At 35.7% G+C, this 16,688-nt stretch overlaps 2 protein-coding genes across 2 annotated transcripts; both read left to right on the top strand.

The window, feature by feature from the left end:
- The first annotated feature begins 650 nt into the window (after positions 1–650).
- On the top strand, positions 651–5,851 carry mtrf1l (mitochondrial translational release factor 1-like). Its single transcript, XM_056250672.1, has 7 exons — positions 651–1,205; positions 1,285–1,364; positions 2,151–2,334; positions 2,473–2,636; positions 2,787–2,904; positions 4,176–4,312; positions 5,609–5,851. Exons 1-7 carry the CDS (start codon positions 794–796, stop codon positions 5,816–5,818), a joined length of 1,305 nt encoding a protein of 434 aa, XP_056106647.1. The 5' UTR covers positions 651–793; the 3' UTR covers positions 5,819–5,851.
- Positions 5,852–7,067: 1,216 nt separating this feature from the next.
- fbxo5 (F-box protein 5) lies at positions 7,068–11,478 on the top strand. Its single transcript, XM_056250673.1, has 5 exons — positions 7,068–7,234; positions 8,371–9,029; positions 9,118–9,208; positions 9,665–9,841; positions 10,922–11,478. Exons 2-5 carry the CDS (start codon positions 8,395–8,397, stop codon positions 11,171–11,173), a joined length of 1,155 nt encoding a protein of 384 aa, XP_056106648.1. The 5' UTR covers positions 7,068–7,234; positions 8,371–8,394; the 3' UTR covers positions 11,174–11,478.
- Positions 11,479–16,688: the final 5,210 nt, after the last annotated feature.

The following is a 16,688-nucleotide window of genomic DNA, read 5'->3' on the forward strand; positions in this document are numbered from 1 at the left end:
GTGTGTGTGTTAAATAAACTTTATTTAATAAAGAACACACTCTAATAAATATATAAATACATATTATAATAATATTATAACCTTTGGCAATACTACCATCTCCTGGTTTAATGTGGTATTGTTTTTACACGATTTGGAATTTATTGTAGTATTTCTACATTATCTAATAAATTATTAATAATAATCATCTTTTTTTTAATCTTATTTTATAAATCGTAGATCGTCTTGATTTTAAAATATTATATTAATATATTGCTTATAAAAAATGCGTTAATGTAAAAATAATATAAATTAAATGTAATGTAATGTTTACCTAAAATAAACAACGCTGGCAATGCTGCCTAAATAAAAAGCCTTTATAAACAACATTAATGTTAATTAATAAAAAAAACTATATTTTATTAAAACTACATAGACATGTTTCTTATATATAATAGTAATTACAACTATTAAAATAAATAAATAAAACGTTTTGTAATGAACTTTCATTTTAATTTAGAATGTGTGTACATTTATTTTTACATAATGTTACTAAATATTAGACAATGTAAAGTATATATATACAGTACATAAATGTCAGAACGCCTTGAATCCATATTTCCAGTGTGTTCGTAATGTTACGGACTTTTATTTTAAAAAAAGACAAATCACCCGGAAAAAGAAGCTCCGTGTAGTACATGTGAATGTTGTGGTTCATAGATGTCAACTGAAGGCTGCAATACAGTTGTGTTTGGAAAACTATTTGAATAGTAAATGCTTTTTATCCTCCTTTAAATGCGGCACTTGAGTGGAGATGGCAGTCGTTTGCTTTAGTAAAAGTCTTCAGCTGCTGAATGTGACACTGTTCAGGAGTGCAGGAGTCATTAGAAGAGCAGTATGCAGATGTCCAGCCATTCACAGGACTGTTAACAGCACAATACCACACTCTCAAAGAGCCTTTCATACATCCCAGTCTGTGCTGGTCACTAAGATACTGTCTGTGGATGAGATCTTCAGCAAGAAGTCTTTACATGACTATCTGAAGAAGAAGGAAATGGAGTATAACACATGGTTGGACTCCATCAGTACTGAAAACCAACCACTGGATGATGAGGATGTAAAAATTAAAAGGACTAATCTCTCTGCACTAGGGCCTTTGGTACAAAAAATCAAAGAATTGGAGGAAAAACAGAAGGAGTTGGAGGAAACACAGGACTTGCTGAAAGGTAATGAACTGTGAAAGATGTACTTAAATTGAAAAGCTTTCTATGGTGCCATTTCATTTGCATCTGCATCTCATTTCAGACAATGACCCAGAATTACATGAGCTTGCAGAGTCTGAGAAGGAAACCTGTCTGGCAGCCATTCAAGATCTCAAACAAAAGGTGAGGTGTGAAATCCTCTCATTAACATGCCAGTCACCTTTATTAAATAAATTACCCTTATTGATTGTCATACAGTCTTTGCACAGTCACAGATCCTTAAGGAATGAGATGGATGACATGTAAACACTTACAGACCTTATGGGTCTCACATATCCAAGTTTTAATAAAAGAAAAAAATGTATATATAGTATAAAAAGATTAGCCCTGCTTTATTTTGTGATTATTACAATATTATTATAAATTATCAGTAAATGTACATGAACTAGAAATGAATATATAGAACTAATTCAATATTTAATTGAAAATATTATATACTGTATGTATATATATAGACAGTTTATATATATATATATATATAATATAAATAATAATCATTATAAATGTATAAGTAAATGTACAAGTTAATAAGTTATGCATTTTTAAACAATAGAGTTTATGTATCCAATTAATGTATAAATATATACAATTTATATATATATATATATATATATATATATATATATATATATATATATATATATATGTATATGTATTGGTTTCAAATTAATTAATTTACTGGATACATTCACTGTTATAATATAACCAGTGAATATAAGATATAAATAACATTAATAGCATGACTTGATAATGATTATATATTTATTTGTTACTCTTATTGAATTATTACTTTAAGGCAGTTCAAAAAAGTAGTAACAAAATTTGTCAAACCAAGTAAAAATGCTTTATAAACAATAAGTTTAAACACAATGTAAACAGACACTCAATACTTAATGTTCTGTGTTCCAGATTTTATCTCTGCTGATCCCAGAAGAGGACTCAGACATGAGTGACCTGGTCCTAGAGGTCACTATGGGGGTCGGAGGTCAAGAAGCTATGCTCTTTACCGCAGAGATCTTCGATATGTATCATTCTTTCGCTGCTTTCCATGGCTGGGACTTTGGGATCCTGGAGGTCATGTCAAGTGAACTAGGTTGACACGTTTGTCTACTTCTATCCTGTCATATGCAAAGACTAAATAATAGACTCTAAATAATTTGTGTCAGTGATTGTGTTTTTGTCATCATGTGCCCTGAACGCTCATTTCCAGTGGTGTATTTGGCTTGTTTAGGGGGCATCAGACATGCAGCAGCCAGTATCAGTGGTCCACTCAGCTATAAAAAGTTAAAGTTTGAAGCTGGTGTCCATCGTGTCCAGAGGGTCCCGAAAACAGAAAGTAAAGGTCGCATACACACCAGCACGATGACCGTGGCCATACTTCCTCAACCCACTGAGGTACACACAAAACTTCAGCTCTAATGGCTATTTAGATAAATGCATGTGTAAATTAGGTGTTTCATGAGAAAGCCTTGTTCTTTGAGCAGTACTCAGGTATAAGTGGTGATTCATCTTTTTGCATTGTTGACTTTCTCTTTACCCTCACAGATCTCATTTACCATCAACCCCAAAGATCTGAGGATCGAGACGAAGAGAGCCAGTGGAGCAGGAGGACAGCATGTCAACACCACCGACAGCGCTGTGAGGATCGTCCATCTACCCACAGGTCAGCACGATGGAGATGAGGGTGTACAATTTAGTTGGGCCGATATCCAGCCACTGCTGAATTGTCCCTAACAATAATTTTTATCAAACAATAACACTTTTTTTTTTAAATGTAACCACTGTTGTTGTAATTTTGGCCACATCTGAGAAGTCAAAGTAAATACGCTTGAAAACTGTTTTATTTTAGGGACGTGTATTTAGTGCATAGATGGAGTAAGCTAAGTGTTTGAAACAAAGTCTATGTCCACAGTTCAGTTGAATGGTAAAGTTTACCCGCTTTAACCTAATGTTGTTAAACTGAATGTACAAAGCTCAAATTTCCACAAAATTAAAAACAACACTGAAATAAGAGCGTGCAGTTAATGAGATGCATGTAGAAGTTGTGTGTTTCTACAGCAACAGTACACTCTCAGTTGCATTTTCTTTCAGAATCAATGGTTTAGTTCATTTTTGATATTAAAATAAAGTGATGCACAGTGTCATCAAGAAACAAAAAACACTATAATTTGCAGTAAGTGCTCTATATACATTATGGAATATTTACTGATTATGTTCATGCATGAAAGATGTTGACGATTGCATTATGGACAGAGTCAAGTTAAAGTCTCGTTGTCATCATTACCTTTAACTTATAACATTACATACATAATTGAAGTCAATACTGACTAAAAATCTTAATGTCAATCCCTGAATAACGTTTTTTTTTTTGCTGTTATTAATGTATGCTTGTTTAAATATTCTATCATTAAGTACAGAAAGCTAAATTGTAATGTTGTTGGTTTACATAATCAAAATGATGAGTTATGAGTGGGTTGGCTACCTTATCTATAAATTAAGGCTTTAGATGACATGAAATTACGATCAAAAGTGCTTTTGTGTCCCCACCAATGTTAAAATCAAACCTATGCCCTATATATATACTGTTGTGTGTCTAGTAACAGTAATATTGTGAAATATTGTTTACAATTTTCTATTTAAATGTATATTAAATTGTAATTTATTCCTGTGACGCAAAGCTAAATTTTCAGCATCATTACTCCAGTCTTCAGTGTCACATGATAATAATAAATGTCATAAAAACCATAATAAATATCATAAGTATCAATGATAGGTTTCCACAGAAATACTAAGCATCATGTGACACTGAAGACAGAGTAATGATGCTGAAAATTCAGCTTTGCATCACAGGAATAAATAGCATTTTAACAGTTCTTTTAGATTGTAATATTTTCCCAATATATATGATTTGTTCATAATTTGTCCTATTTTCAGGCACAGTGTCTGAGTGCCAGCAGGAGCGGTCCCAGATCAAGAACAAAGAGACGGCGATGACACTCCTGCGAGCCAAACTCTACAGCGCCCGGCTGGAGGACGAGACCAGCAAGAGATACCAGGCTCGCAAACTCCAGGTACATCCAAATCTTGAAACATGAAAACATGACAATCATTCATCAGTGCATGTTATTCAAAAGAAGAAAAAAAAAATCTTTAAGCGAAATATAATCTTCCTCTGAAATAACACATTGATCACGCAGGCTATTGGACAATGTAAACCAAGAGCTGTTTTAGCCACATCAATTTGGTATTCTGGCATGCAACACACATTTCATGATCCAATCAATTCCCTCCCTACAACTTTATTAAAGGGTTAGTTCACCCAAAAATGAAAATGATGTCATTAATGACTCTCCCTCATGTCGTTCCAAGCCCGTAAGACCTCCGTTCATCTTCAGAACACAGTTTAAGATATTTTAGATTTAGTCCGAGAGCTTTCTGTCCCTCCATTGTAAATGTATGTACGCTATACTGTCCTTGTCCAGAAAGGAGATAAAGACATCATCAAAGTAGTCCATGTGACATCAGTGGGTTAGTTAGAATGTTTTGAAGCATCGAAAATACATTTTGGTCCAAAAATAACAAAAACTACGACTTTATTCAGCATTGTATTGTGTTCCGGTTCTGTTGTGGATCCGCGTTCAGTGCCTCCGCTGACGTAAGACGCTGCTGACGTGTGTCTGGTGTGTAAGTGTGTGTGTGTGTATTCTGGTTCTGTTGTGGATCCGCGTTCAGTGCCGCCGCTGACGTGTGTTTGGTGCGCCCGAGCTTCGTCTACAGTCTGAGGGAGACGCACGCTGGAAACTAAACAATCTTCGCAAACATGTCTAAGGATTTCCACACAGAGGAAGACTTGCATTTTTTTGCCCTGCCATATTTATTTGAACCCGAATACACGGGCGCACCAGACACACGTCAGCAGCGTGTGTCTGGTGCAGACCACCAGTCTTTTGTATGTAAGACGCTTCAATGTATTTTATGTATTTTACATAAATGTATTTTAGATGCTTCAACACGTTCTAACTAACCCACTGATGTCACATGGACTACTTTGATGATGTCTTTATTTCCTTTCTGGACAAGGACAGTATACCGTACACACATTTTCAATGGAGGGACAGAAAGCTCTCGGACTAAATCTAAAATATCTTAAACTGTGTTCTGAAGATGAACGGAGGTCTTACGGGCTTGGAACGACATGAGGAAGAGTCATTAATGACATCATTTTCATTTTTGGGTGAACTAACAGAATAAGGCTACTGTTGAATTGTCAATGTTGATGTATAAGTGACTATCTAATATCAGATATAATTGGTTTAGTTGATTTATGTTAATTATATATAAACGACATTTTACTTCTCTTATTACAGATTGGCACCAAAGGCAGATCAGAGAAAATCAGGACGTATAACTTCTCACAGGACCGGATCACTGATCACAGGATTGGAAAAACCATTCATGACGTGCGTGGATTCTTACAAGGAGAGGAACTGCTAGACGAGATGATTGTGTTTTTGCAACAGTTTTCTGAACAGGAATCCCTCATGGACGTTCTCGAGGACAATGATCAGAATCAGTAGTTATTTGTGGCAATAAAGAAATGTGTAAAAGTTTGGCTTCGTGGGTGTGAGACTGAATTGTGAGCACAGCCGTCTAGTCTAAGAAAAGAGCGCAGTTTATCTCACCATCTCTCTCAGGAGCTTCACACACACTCTGTGCTTTCTCTTGAAGTTCACACAGCGCTGTGAAATGCTTTGGTGTGGTGACTAATTACAGCCAGTTTGACTTTTACAGTTGTTTGAGATTTTTTAAAATAATTGTATCTATATTTAGAGATTTAACTCACAAAGAGCCATTTCTAGCTCATAACATATTTTGTAGAGCTGGCTATAACATACATTTCCACATAAATTATTTGTATTAATTTTTTAATACCAGGATTTTAAACCACAGCTTGTATATAAAAGCTGTTGTAATATAGTTTAAAATTTAAATTATTCCTGTGATGCAAAGCTGAATTTTCAGCTTCATTACTCCAGTCTTCAGTGTCACATGATCTTTCAGAAATTATAATTAAGATAACCTAAATACACTGGCATTTAAAAGTTTGGGGTGAGAGAAAAAGAAATTAGTACTTTTATTTAGCCAAGGCACATTAAAATGATAAAAAAAGACTGTAAAGACATTTGTGAAATTAATAAATATTACAAAAAGTCTATTTTTAATAAATGCTGTTCTTCTGAACTTTCTATTCATCAAAGAATAAAAAAAAAAAAAAAAAAAAACAGTTTCCACAAAAATACTAAGCAGCACAACTGTTTAACATGAATAATAATAATAATAAATGTTTCTTGAGCAGCAAATCAGCATATTATAATTATTTCTGAAGGATCATTCATGTGACATTGAAGGCTGGACTACTGATGCTGAAAATTCAGCCTTGATCACAGAAAATTCATTCAGTTCATTTAAATTGTAATAATATTTCACAATATTACTGTTTTTCCTGTATTTTAAATAAAATAAATGCAGCTTTGGTGAGATTAAGAGACTACTTTTAAAAACATTAAAAAACCTTAATGTTTCCAAACTTTTGCCCGATACTGTATACTCTCGGTTAAACCAATAAAAAAATATTTTAAAAGTTCACTTTATTGATTTATTTAAAAAAGGCGCTTTTTCCCCCAGGCGCGCCTTTGATTGGGTGGCGCTCTTTAAGCATGTTGACGTTTCGGATCTATCTGCGTCATGACATCACTTCAGTCTTCCGCCGAGCGCGTTCATTGGCTGCGGGTCATTTAAAGGTATTCCACTGTGCTCTGGTTGGCCGCAAGGTTTTTTCGCCAAATTTCAAATGCATTTGCAAGTGGCGCTTTTTCCTGAAGCTCACTAACCATTGTGTTGCCGCTTAAATGCTTACTACCACTGCAAAAGCGAACAGGACGTGTTTGTAACGACATATGAGGACTATACAAACGTGATTTTATCTTTTAGAGGTAAGAGACGACTACTTTAATATGATATTTTTGTAGTTTCGTGAAAATATAAGCCTTTAAATAGGATTTTGAACAAATAGTTGCTAGTTGTCCGGCCATTTTTGCGTTCCGTCAATGTGATGGTTTCAGATTTGCTTTTAGTATTGTATTTTTGTAAAATAAAATGTATCTATTTGTATGATAGAATGCATTCAAAGAAACCGTGTGAGCCTTTTCGCGTAAGAACATAGATTGTAAGTTGTCTTAAAGCTAGTATGTGGCCTCAGTAGTGTGCATCATGATGAGCCACGTCAGGAATGAATGCACTTAGGCGCGCAAAATTAAAAGTACAAATAAACGCATCCCCTGTATAATATCTGAACGCATTAAATATCAGGCAATCGAAATGATGTATTTTAACATGCATTATCAACTGTGTTTTAATATTAACGCTGTAATGCTTAAAACGTGAGCAGGCTAATGTGCTTAACGTTACATTTGAGCCTAAAAAAGGAGGGACCTTGTGTTTTTGTGTTTCTATATCACTTTATGTAATTCTTTATATAAACGTATTGGACACATAACACATCAAGATAATCTGCAATTAGTTAATGCAGTTCCAATAACGTTATAGGCCTACATTATAAAAAAAATTACTTCTATATTAGGTATTTGTGTATCTAAGCTTCTTAAGTAAATGTCAATGTGATACTAAGTCATGTTTTCTGGGATAAAAAAAAAAAAAGTTAGTTTTTACCGAAAACAAGTAAAATCTGCTAATGGGGTGAGAAATGAGAACTTAATTTAAATAGAAAAATATATATTTTTTGTACTCCATTGGCAGATATTTTTTCTTGTTTTTAGCAAAAAGGAGGGAAAAAGGCTTCATACCTTAATAGGTCGTTTAGCATCTCAAATAAATGTACTGTATCTTGATTTAAGAGTGTTAGAGCAGCCACGAGTGTTTAGAACTTAGTATTGGAAGATAAGAGGGGGGAAAAATAAATGTTCCTGTGTATACTTGTTACTTTTTGTAAATATCAAACTAGTAGTTTGGCTAATGTGGATTTATAAAATGTTCACATTATTGGGTTAGTAATGACATATAATAATTTGTCCAACATACTTTAACATGTCTTATTTCTCATTTCCTCTAGTTTGCGGTCTGAATCAGCCTCATTATGAAGTGTCCAAGCTACAGTGATGATTGTACGGTTTTATGCCACATGGAGAAAGCTAAATCGGACCTCGGTGAGATTAAGCGCCACACCGTTTCTCCACGGAAAACGGCCGCCCCAAGCTCACCGGTCACGGCCATCTCCACCCCAATGGAGGCCAGAAGCAAAGGCCCCCACAATAAAGAAAACTTCCAGAATAAGCGTCATTCTCTGGAGGTCGCGTCCGACGACGAGGTGATTCTCAGCAGTTGTGGCCTAACTGAGGACAGTGGCTACCTTTCCCTCCAAAACAGCCGGTTGGATCATGGGGACGTGGGTAACATGGATTCATTGGAGAGGAGTAAAGTGGAAAATGTGTCCTCTCAATCCTTGGACGCTGAGTGTCATTCTGCGCCCTGTCTACCCGTGCTGAATTTCCAGGAGGAGGTGTGCAGAGAACTGTCCAAAAGCTATAAAAAGAGCAGAAGTTACGACTGGACCGTCGTCAATAAGGTTGCTGTGAATTTCGGGCTGCATAATGTGATCGGTGGGAAGATGGGACTGCAGTTTGTGGACATCCTTTGTGACCTGTTGAAGAAAGACATGAGGCACATTCTCGCAAGGGTCTTGGGCCTGCTGGGAGATTGCGACTTAGTAAGGTAACGTCCTGTTTGGTAATTTTTCCTGTGACTTGATCTGACACTGATGTGGATCAGATTGACTGACTGTCTGTTTGATCTCTTGCAGCTGTAGAAAAGTGAGCCGGACATGGCGGAAAATCATTTCCCAGGATCATGTGGCCCTTCAGCGCTGCAAAAAAGCAGAAAGAACGCAAAGGGTAAGAGACATTCAGATGACAACTGCACTGATTCACCCATGTGCTGTATTAACTTTTATATAATGCAAAGTTCACATTGTAATGGTTTAGTTTAAGCTAAATTAAATGGTTAATTCATGCGCCGAACAGAATTAAGTTAGTCAAATAACTACCTCAAGCTAGCTCAAAAGAAACCACCAGTTGCAAAAAAATGAAAGCTTTTTTTCTTTCCACAATAATGCTTTGACTTGTATATTAGGGTTTTCTTTTATTAAAGAGTCACAACAAGAGTTTAGTTTCAATTCACACACAAAAAAGCCTCAATACTCAAACCAAATTTTAAGTTTGGAAGTTGTTTTGACAAATGGCAGTTTCACTTCAAAAAGTGAATATTTGTGGTTCGAACAACATGATTGGAGCCTTCATAATTGTTTTTTCACTATCTTTCAGTTCTAATTGTTTATTTTTTGATTTCAGGACTCCGGCCGCCCCGCGGGATCATTATCACGAGACTTCACCTTGAGCAGGGTGGTGTTCTCTTGCATGCAGACCGTCGCCTCGACGCCCGTTCACAAGGCTGTTAAGAAGTCGCAGTGCCAGACGGGTGGAGCGCAAAACTCATCCAAATCAAGTCGCTTCCAACAGTTTCAAGAGGTAAAAAGAAAAAAATCCCCCAGTAACACTAAATTATGGATCCTTTTCACAGACTGTATGTGTTTTCACAGTAAACATCTTAAATCTAGCTTTCATCTCCTCTTTTTATATATATATATATATTTTTTTTACTTTAAAAAGTGTACATTTATAATACACTTTGTTTACTTTGGCATGAAATTACAGAAAACGTATCAATACTGTTTTGTGATTAGCTGAGGGAGTGATGGATTTGTCTTTCTCTCTCTTCTGACCTAAGGGCCAGATTTACTAACCGCTTGCACCAGCGCAAACCCTCATTTGGTGTTAAACTCAGTATTTTCTAAAGACATGCATTGAAAAATTAGCGCTGAAAAGGCATGGACAGGGTTGTTTTTGCATGGACAGGAGTTTCCCTTTCAGACGCAAAAGTTACGGGGGGAGATTATCTAAATCACGCAAGGTGGTTTACTAATGTTTGCACCATTATTTACCACCCCAAAAAAAACCCACATCTTAAACCAAACACTAACTGGTAGATTGTGTTGGTCATAATGGAAATAATCTGGCTGTGTCTTTTATTTTCTGTTGTCATTAGATCACGAGCTGAACTTGCTCTCCCATTGGCACTTATTTGGATTTGTGCTCTCGCTAATTTGTACTGTTTAGTAAATCTGACCTGAAGTCTAGTAATACACTTGCATCTGATGTCACAGTTTTCACATTGTCTTTTTTTTGCATACAGACTATAATGGTATTTTCAAAAACTTGAACCTTGAAACCCGTTTTCAAATGTTAGTGTTTTCAGGCCCCTAAAGAGCTGTTGTGTAAATGAATGGCCAAAATACAGAAGTTTTTCCATTCCGTCTCGCGTAACTCCCCTATTAAGAGTCATAGAACATGGGTTTTTTTTCTTTTCCTATAGGGGCAAATGGGAACAAATTATGTTTTAGTTTCCTTTCACCACTATAGAAGTTTACCCAACTATAATGACTTCTGCGAACCTGGGAAATGAGAAAAGGGTCATTGTCTCTCCTGATGCATGCATGAGTTTAGTTGTGTGTTTGGCAGCTGATGTAACTGGTTTTCTTTTTCTTCTAGGCTGCCAGATCCCTCAAGCAGCACGAGTCTCTGCGATCGTGTGTTCTCTGCGGCTCTCCGGCACGCTTCGACTCCGACATGCAGCAGGCCGTGTGCACACGCATCAGCTGCGCTTTTGAGTTCTGCACACTGTGCCAGTCGGCGTTCCACAACTCTGACCCGTGCCGAAAATCAGTCCGAGCCTTCACCCCTTCCCAGAAGACCCTCGTCGCCGGCTCCGCTCGAAGCAAAAGAAACGTCCGTCGCCTCTGAGCACCGCAAGGGAAATGTTACAAGAACTTTATTTTTAAAAAAGCCTTTGGGTTCTTAAGTGTTTTGAAAGACTTTTAAAAATGTTTTATCTTCCTAAAATGTGAAGTGAATTGTGCACAAAGTGGAATACCTACAATCATCCATTGCCAAAAAAAGATTCAAGGAGGTTAAACAGCCTCTTTGGTATTGTAAATGTTGTTTTATAAGATTTTATAAAAAATTATGAATGTTTTGATGAAATGAGCCATTCTTGTCTTGTCACAGAAAATGTACATATTTAAATGGTTGAATAAAGCCTGTATTTTACAATTTTGGTGCTTTATTGATTGGCAATATAATTGAGCTCCCAAATGTAGTTTTATTTTTTTAGGGTTTAATTGTTTGATGCTTGACTCCTTATTGACTATTAGAACCAAGAGATTAGCTTATTGCACACTTTGCAGTGTGCTACATTTGTCACATGACTTCTCCATTTGGCCCATGCCTGCATGCTAACTTTATAGGTGTTTAATATAACTATCTGCTCTCTAATTGCTCTCGCTGTACTCTCTGTGCAGCACCACTTCAAATCGAACAAACCCTGGGTATTGGAAATGGTCATACTTGAGATGAGTTAACTTCAGGTTGAGCGCATTGCATTATTTGATCCAATTCCCAGTACACATTTTATGAAATGTTGGCTGCATCTGAAATCCCATACTTCCCTACTATGTAGTAGGTGAAAAAAAGTATGTCACAATTCACAGTACTCATAAAAGAGTAGGCAAACAATCTCCGGATGAGCTACTGCTTCCAGTGAGATTCTGAAGTGTGCATATATGATGGACACTTTCCTATCCCTTGAGGCCACGGGAGAGGATTTATGAATGGCAGTCAATTGACGCTTGTTGGTCATGAAAATGACGACATGACAAATGTACGTCCAGATTATATTCATACTAAGCACACTAATACCATACAGAACATACTTTTTTTTTAGCAGTTGTGAATTACTCATTCAAAATAAGTACCTACGCAAGAGAGTATGCGATACAATATTGCCAAATATTATTACAATTTAAAATAACTTTTCAATTTGAAAACGTTATCAAATGTAATGTATTACTGTGATGCAAAGCTGTATTTTCAGCATCATTACTCCAGTCTTCAGTGTCACATGATCTTTCAGAAATCATTCTGATTTGCTGCTCAAGAAACATTTCTAATCAGTGTTGAAAACGTAATATTTTTGTGGAAACCTTATTATTTTATTTGAAACAGAAATCTTTTGTAACATTATAAATGTCCTTACTGACACTTTTGATCAATTTAATGCATCCTTGCTGAAAAATAAATAAATAATTTGAAATCTTAAAACTGACCGCAAGCTTTAGAATGATAGTCTACATACTGAGCACAGTAAACATGCTATGGTCTGCTCCGGCAGTATATTAACCATTTTGACATTATTTTGATTTCTTCATAACATCTATAAGTCTATATTGCTCTCATGAACTCATAAAGACACCACATATCATCAGCTGTTTGAGTAGGTTTTCTGTTATTAGTGTGGTCTTATGAAGACACAAAATGGAGACCAGAAACTTCGGAAGCTTTTTTGTTTTTAGCTAGATGGCACCAGAGAGCTTTTCCATCGACATTCCTCCTGTGCTGTTTAACCTACAGTTTCACCACCTAAAATTAATGTATTTTATTCTGTGAAAGACTCAACTATGTTTATTTTTTTTGTATACTTTGCAGTATCAAGCACAATAGTGTTTCTTAAACCAGGTTAATCTAAAGGAGCCGCGGATGAAGATCTCAGACGGAAGGGTTTCCACTGAACTACACTGAAGGTTGACCAATCATTTACTGTCTCATGTGATTCACAGATAGAAAACAGAGCTAAACCTGAAACACAATTACCTCACTACTTGCTGGAATCTGAATTAGTGTCTCCCCAGAGAAAATATCTCATTTATAGAAGAACATATAAATAATGTGGCCACTTTTCTCATTTCCATGACGTTTCAACCATGTCTGGACTCAGGTGTGTATTATCAGAATACAAAACACTGATTGCAATAATAGGCCATGAGTTTCTTTTCCCAATTGGTTTGTACTCCTTAGCAGCTCAGTAAAACTTTTTCTTTAAAGATGTTTGGTTCTACATGTGAATAACGAAATGATTATTTTCAACAATGCTGCTTCCTCACATGCCATTTAACACATTTAAACCATATAACATCCATATAAAATGTAATTGATTTCTGTGATGTCTGAATATTGTTTAATATGCTGAGAGAGGATATAAACCAAATTGTAGACAAGTAAACCATGTCAATGTCTGATTTGAAAGATTATAAGTATAGATTTCACTGCATGCTTGAAGCCAATTTTAACCTAGAATTAATAGATTTTTGGATTTCCTTCCACATCTCTGACATAAAACCTTTTGTGTACGGTAATAGACATTTGTTTTCTCTTACCCATGAAAATCATAAGCATGCCTTTATAAAAAAAAAAATCATAACTTAAACTTGAAATATATTTGAAATAATTTGATTACAATTTTATTCTACCAACATAAACGTAATCCGAAATAAAATCAAGTATAAAAAATTAAATCTATTTTATTTCAGCTAGTAGCCAAGAAAACATTTCACATTTTCATTGTACTAAAATAACTGAAACTGAAATTAAAATTCATCAAAAACATACATAAAAAACAAAAACTGTTGATGACGAAACACGCAACCAAATTACTAAAACTTTGAACTAAAATGAAAATAATAGTATAAAAATTATACTAAAATAATACCACGGTACAGTGAAGATGTCAGACTAAGGTAATATTGAGTTTACCATGGTACCATGTCAAAAAAACATGGAAATACTATGGTACTTTGATATACAGTTTACCAAAAAACATGGTTATACTTTTTGTTAATGTGACAGATTTAACATTTAAATACACTTTTTCAAAACTCACAAAAGCTAACAACCGCAAAAGAAAAGCATTAAAGTTTTTGAGCATTTAAAATTTGAAAGGCTTTAATGTTTCATTGATCCTTTCTCAGCATTCAACTAATTCATAACCATAAATAAGTGCACTTTTTCCATTAAAATGTCATTTCCTCTCTTCTGCTGTTTCGTTTAGAAGTTTTCCTGATTTACTCTTGGAATGCACTATATGGCTCCATTGCTAATATTTTTGGCTTATGATATAAATTGCTTGCTTTTCCTCATTTGTACGTCGCTGTGGATAAAAGCATGTGCTAAATGAATAAATGCAGATGTAAATGTTGACAAAGAACCACCAGACAAGACGGGACCTGTCTGTCTGTTCATTCTAAAGGCTGAAATATCAGTGTTAATGATGCTGTCACTGTCCCAGAGACTCTTGTGACAAGCGGCCATTTCCCAAGGCTGAATGTGGCTCTTAAACGACACCCCCACGTCCTCATTATATTTATTCCTTCATCTGTGAACACGCACACTGGGGTTGCAGTCGCTGCATGCACAAAGACAAAAAATAGGAGCCTCCAATTGTAAAAGACAGATTTGGAGTGAATTATTAGGATCGTAAAAGCAAGGTAGTGTCATATAGAGATATATTAATTAAAGGGATAATTCACCCAAAAATGAGAATTCTGTCATTATTTACTCATCCTCAGGTTGTTCTAAACTTGTATGAGTTTCTTACAAGCTTAGAACAACTTTTGAAGACTTTTGGCAAAACAAAACTTTTCCTCATTGCGAACGTACAGTACAGTACATGGAAGTCAATGGGGTCCAGCAACTGTTTGGTTGCCAACATTTTTCAAAATATCTTCTTTAGTGTTCAACTGAACAAAGAAGCTCATACAAGTTTAGAAAAACTTGAGGGTAAGTAAATGACGACAAAATGTTCATTTTTGGGTGAACTATCCCTTTAAGGTCTTCCTCTCAGTATAATTAATCTCAGAGCTGACCTTTCTGGACGAGAAAACCTCTGTGCGCGTGTATTATTGTATTTCCATTTGATTTATTAAACCACAGCCTGTACAAATGAAGCTCCAAATCATCGGAGGATACGGAGAGCAAAACAGGTGTTTACACTGAAACACACATGCACACACACACACACACACACACACAAAACATATAGCTTATTATGAGTCATTCTGTTTGGGAATACAAATCTAATTTTTATGTTGGAAGCTTTCTGCTGTGATTAACCTTTCAGACTAGATGCAAAGCACTCTGAGTGTGGGTGGTGATGTTTTAACATTATTTTAGTCACATCTGGGTTTAAATGTGAATTAAGGGCATGTGGGTTCGTTGGAAATGTGGACTGTAGGTTATTGGCACTAAAGGAATGCATTATTGTGAAATCTGTCTTATAAAACAGATAGTTCTGACTCACTGTCAAATGCACGCACACTTGCTTTTTAACCATAAATGGCTTAATTTTAGGCCAAACTCAAAAAATGTATGTTTAGGCCTAAAATTAAGATTTATGTTTTTGAATTGCCTTTAAAAAGTGCATCGATTTGTATTACACAGTTTAAACAAACTTATAAACTTACTCTGATTTATATTTGTCAGTTAAACTAAAAAAAGTTTAGCAGTTTATTTGCATCTATAGGTTTAAAAATTATATATCATATTTTCAAAATGGATCTGTTCAAATTGCTTAGAATCATAAATCTGTTAGTTCACCCAGAAGTGAGAATTTTGTCAGTAATTACTCGCCCTCATCATGTTGTTCCAAACCCGTAAGACTTTCATTCATCTTCGGAACACAAATGAAGATTATTTTGATGAAATCTGAGAGCTTTCTGTCCCTCCATTGACAGTCTAAGCAACTGACACTTTGACACTTCAAAAAGTTCATAAAGAGATCGTAAAACTAATCAACATGAATTGAGCGGTTTAGTCCAAATTTTCTGAAGAGACTCGATCACTTTATATGATGAACAGATTGAATTTAGACTTTTATTCACATAAACATTCATCAGCTCACATCAGTTGTGGGAAACGGAAGCTCAAGCATGTTCTCTTGACATGCGAGAACCAATGAGGTTCATTCTCATGTTACGCATCACGTTTGGGCTTCAGCAAGAACCAATGAGGTTCATTCTCATGTTACGCTTCAAGTTTGAGCTTCAGCAAGAACCAATGAGGTTAATTCTCATGTTAGGCATCACGTTTGGGCTTCAGCAAGAACCAATGAGGTTCATTCTCATGTTACGCATCACGTTTGGGCTTCAGCAAGAACCAATGAGGTTCATTCTCGTGTTATGCATCACGTTTGAGCTTCAGCAAGAACCAATGAGGTTCATTCTCGTGTTACGCAGCACGTTTGAGCTTAAGCAAGAACCAATGAGGTTCATTCTCGTGTTACGCAGCACGTTTGGGCTTCAGCAAGAACCAATGAGGTTCATTCTCATGTTACGCATCACGTTTGGGCTTCAGCAAGAACCAATGAGGTTCATTCTCGTGTTATGCATCACGTTTGAGCTTCAGCAAGAACCAATGAGGTTCATTCTCA

The sequence above is a fragment of the Rhinichthys klamathensis genome, unplaced genomic scaffold (assembly GCF_029890125.1).
Source record: "Rhinichthys klamathensis goyatoka isolate OS25496 unplaced genomic scaffold, OSU_Roscu_1.1 h1tg000072l_1, whole genome shotgun sequence".
Classification (NCBI taxonomy): domain Eukaryota; kingdom Metazoa; phylum Chordata; class Actinopteri; order Cypriniformes; family Leuciscidae; genus Rhinichthys; species Rhinichthys klamathensis.

What these genes read in the sequence shown, in the direction of transcription:
- mtrf1l (XM_056250672.1), top strand. Translation starts at nt 794, where the DNA reads ATGGCAGTCGTTTGCTTTAGTAAAAGTCTTCAGCTGCTGAATGTGACA. An exon ending in TTCAAGATCTCAAACAAAAG is followed by an intron (nt 1,365 to 2,150) that starts GTGAGGTGTGAA and finishes TCTGTGTTCCAG; the next exon opens with ATTTTATCTCTGCTGATCCC. An exon ending in GATCGTCCATCTACCCACAG is followed by an intron (nt 2,905 to 4,175) that starts GTCAGCACGATG and finishes TCCTATTTTCAG; the next exon opens with GCACAGTGTCTGAGTGCCAG.
- fbxo5 (XM_056250673.1), top strand. Translation starts at nt 8,395, where the DNA reads ATGAAGTGTCCAAGCTACAGTGATGATTGTACGGTTTTATGCCACATG. An exon ending in AAGCAGAAAGAACGCAAAGG is followed by an intron (nt 9,209 to 9,664) that starts GTAAGAGACATT and finishes TTTTGATTTCAG; the next exon opens with GACTCCGGCCGCCCCGCGGG. An exon ending in GCTTCCAACAGTTTCAAGAG is followed by an intron (nt 9,842 to 10,921) that starts GTAAAAAGAAAA and finishes TTTTTCTTCTAG; the next exon opens with GCTGCCAGATCCCTCAAGCA.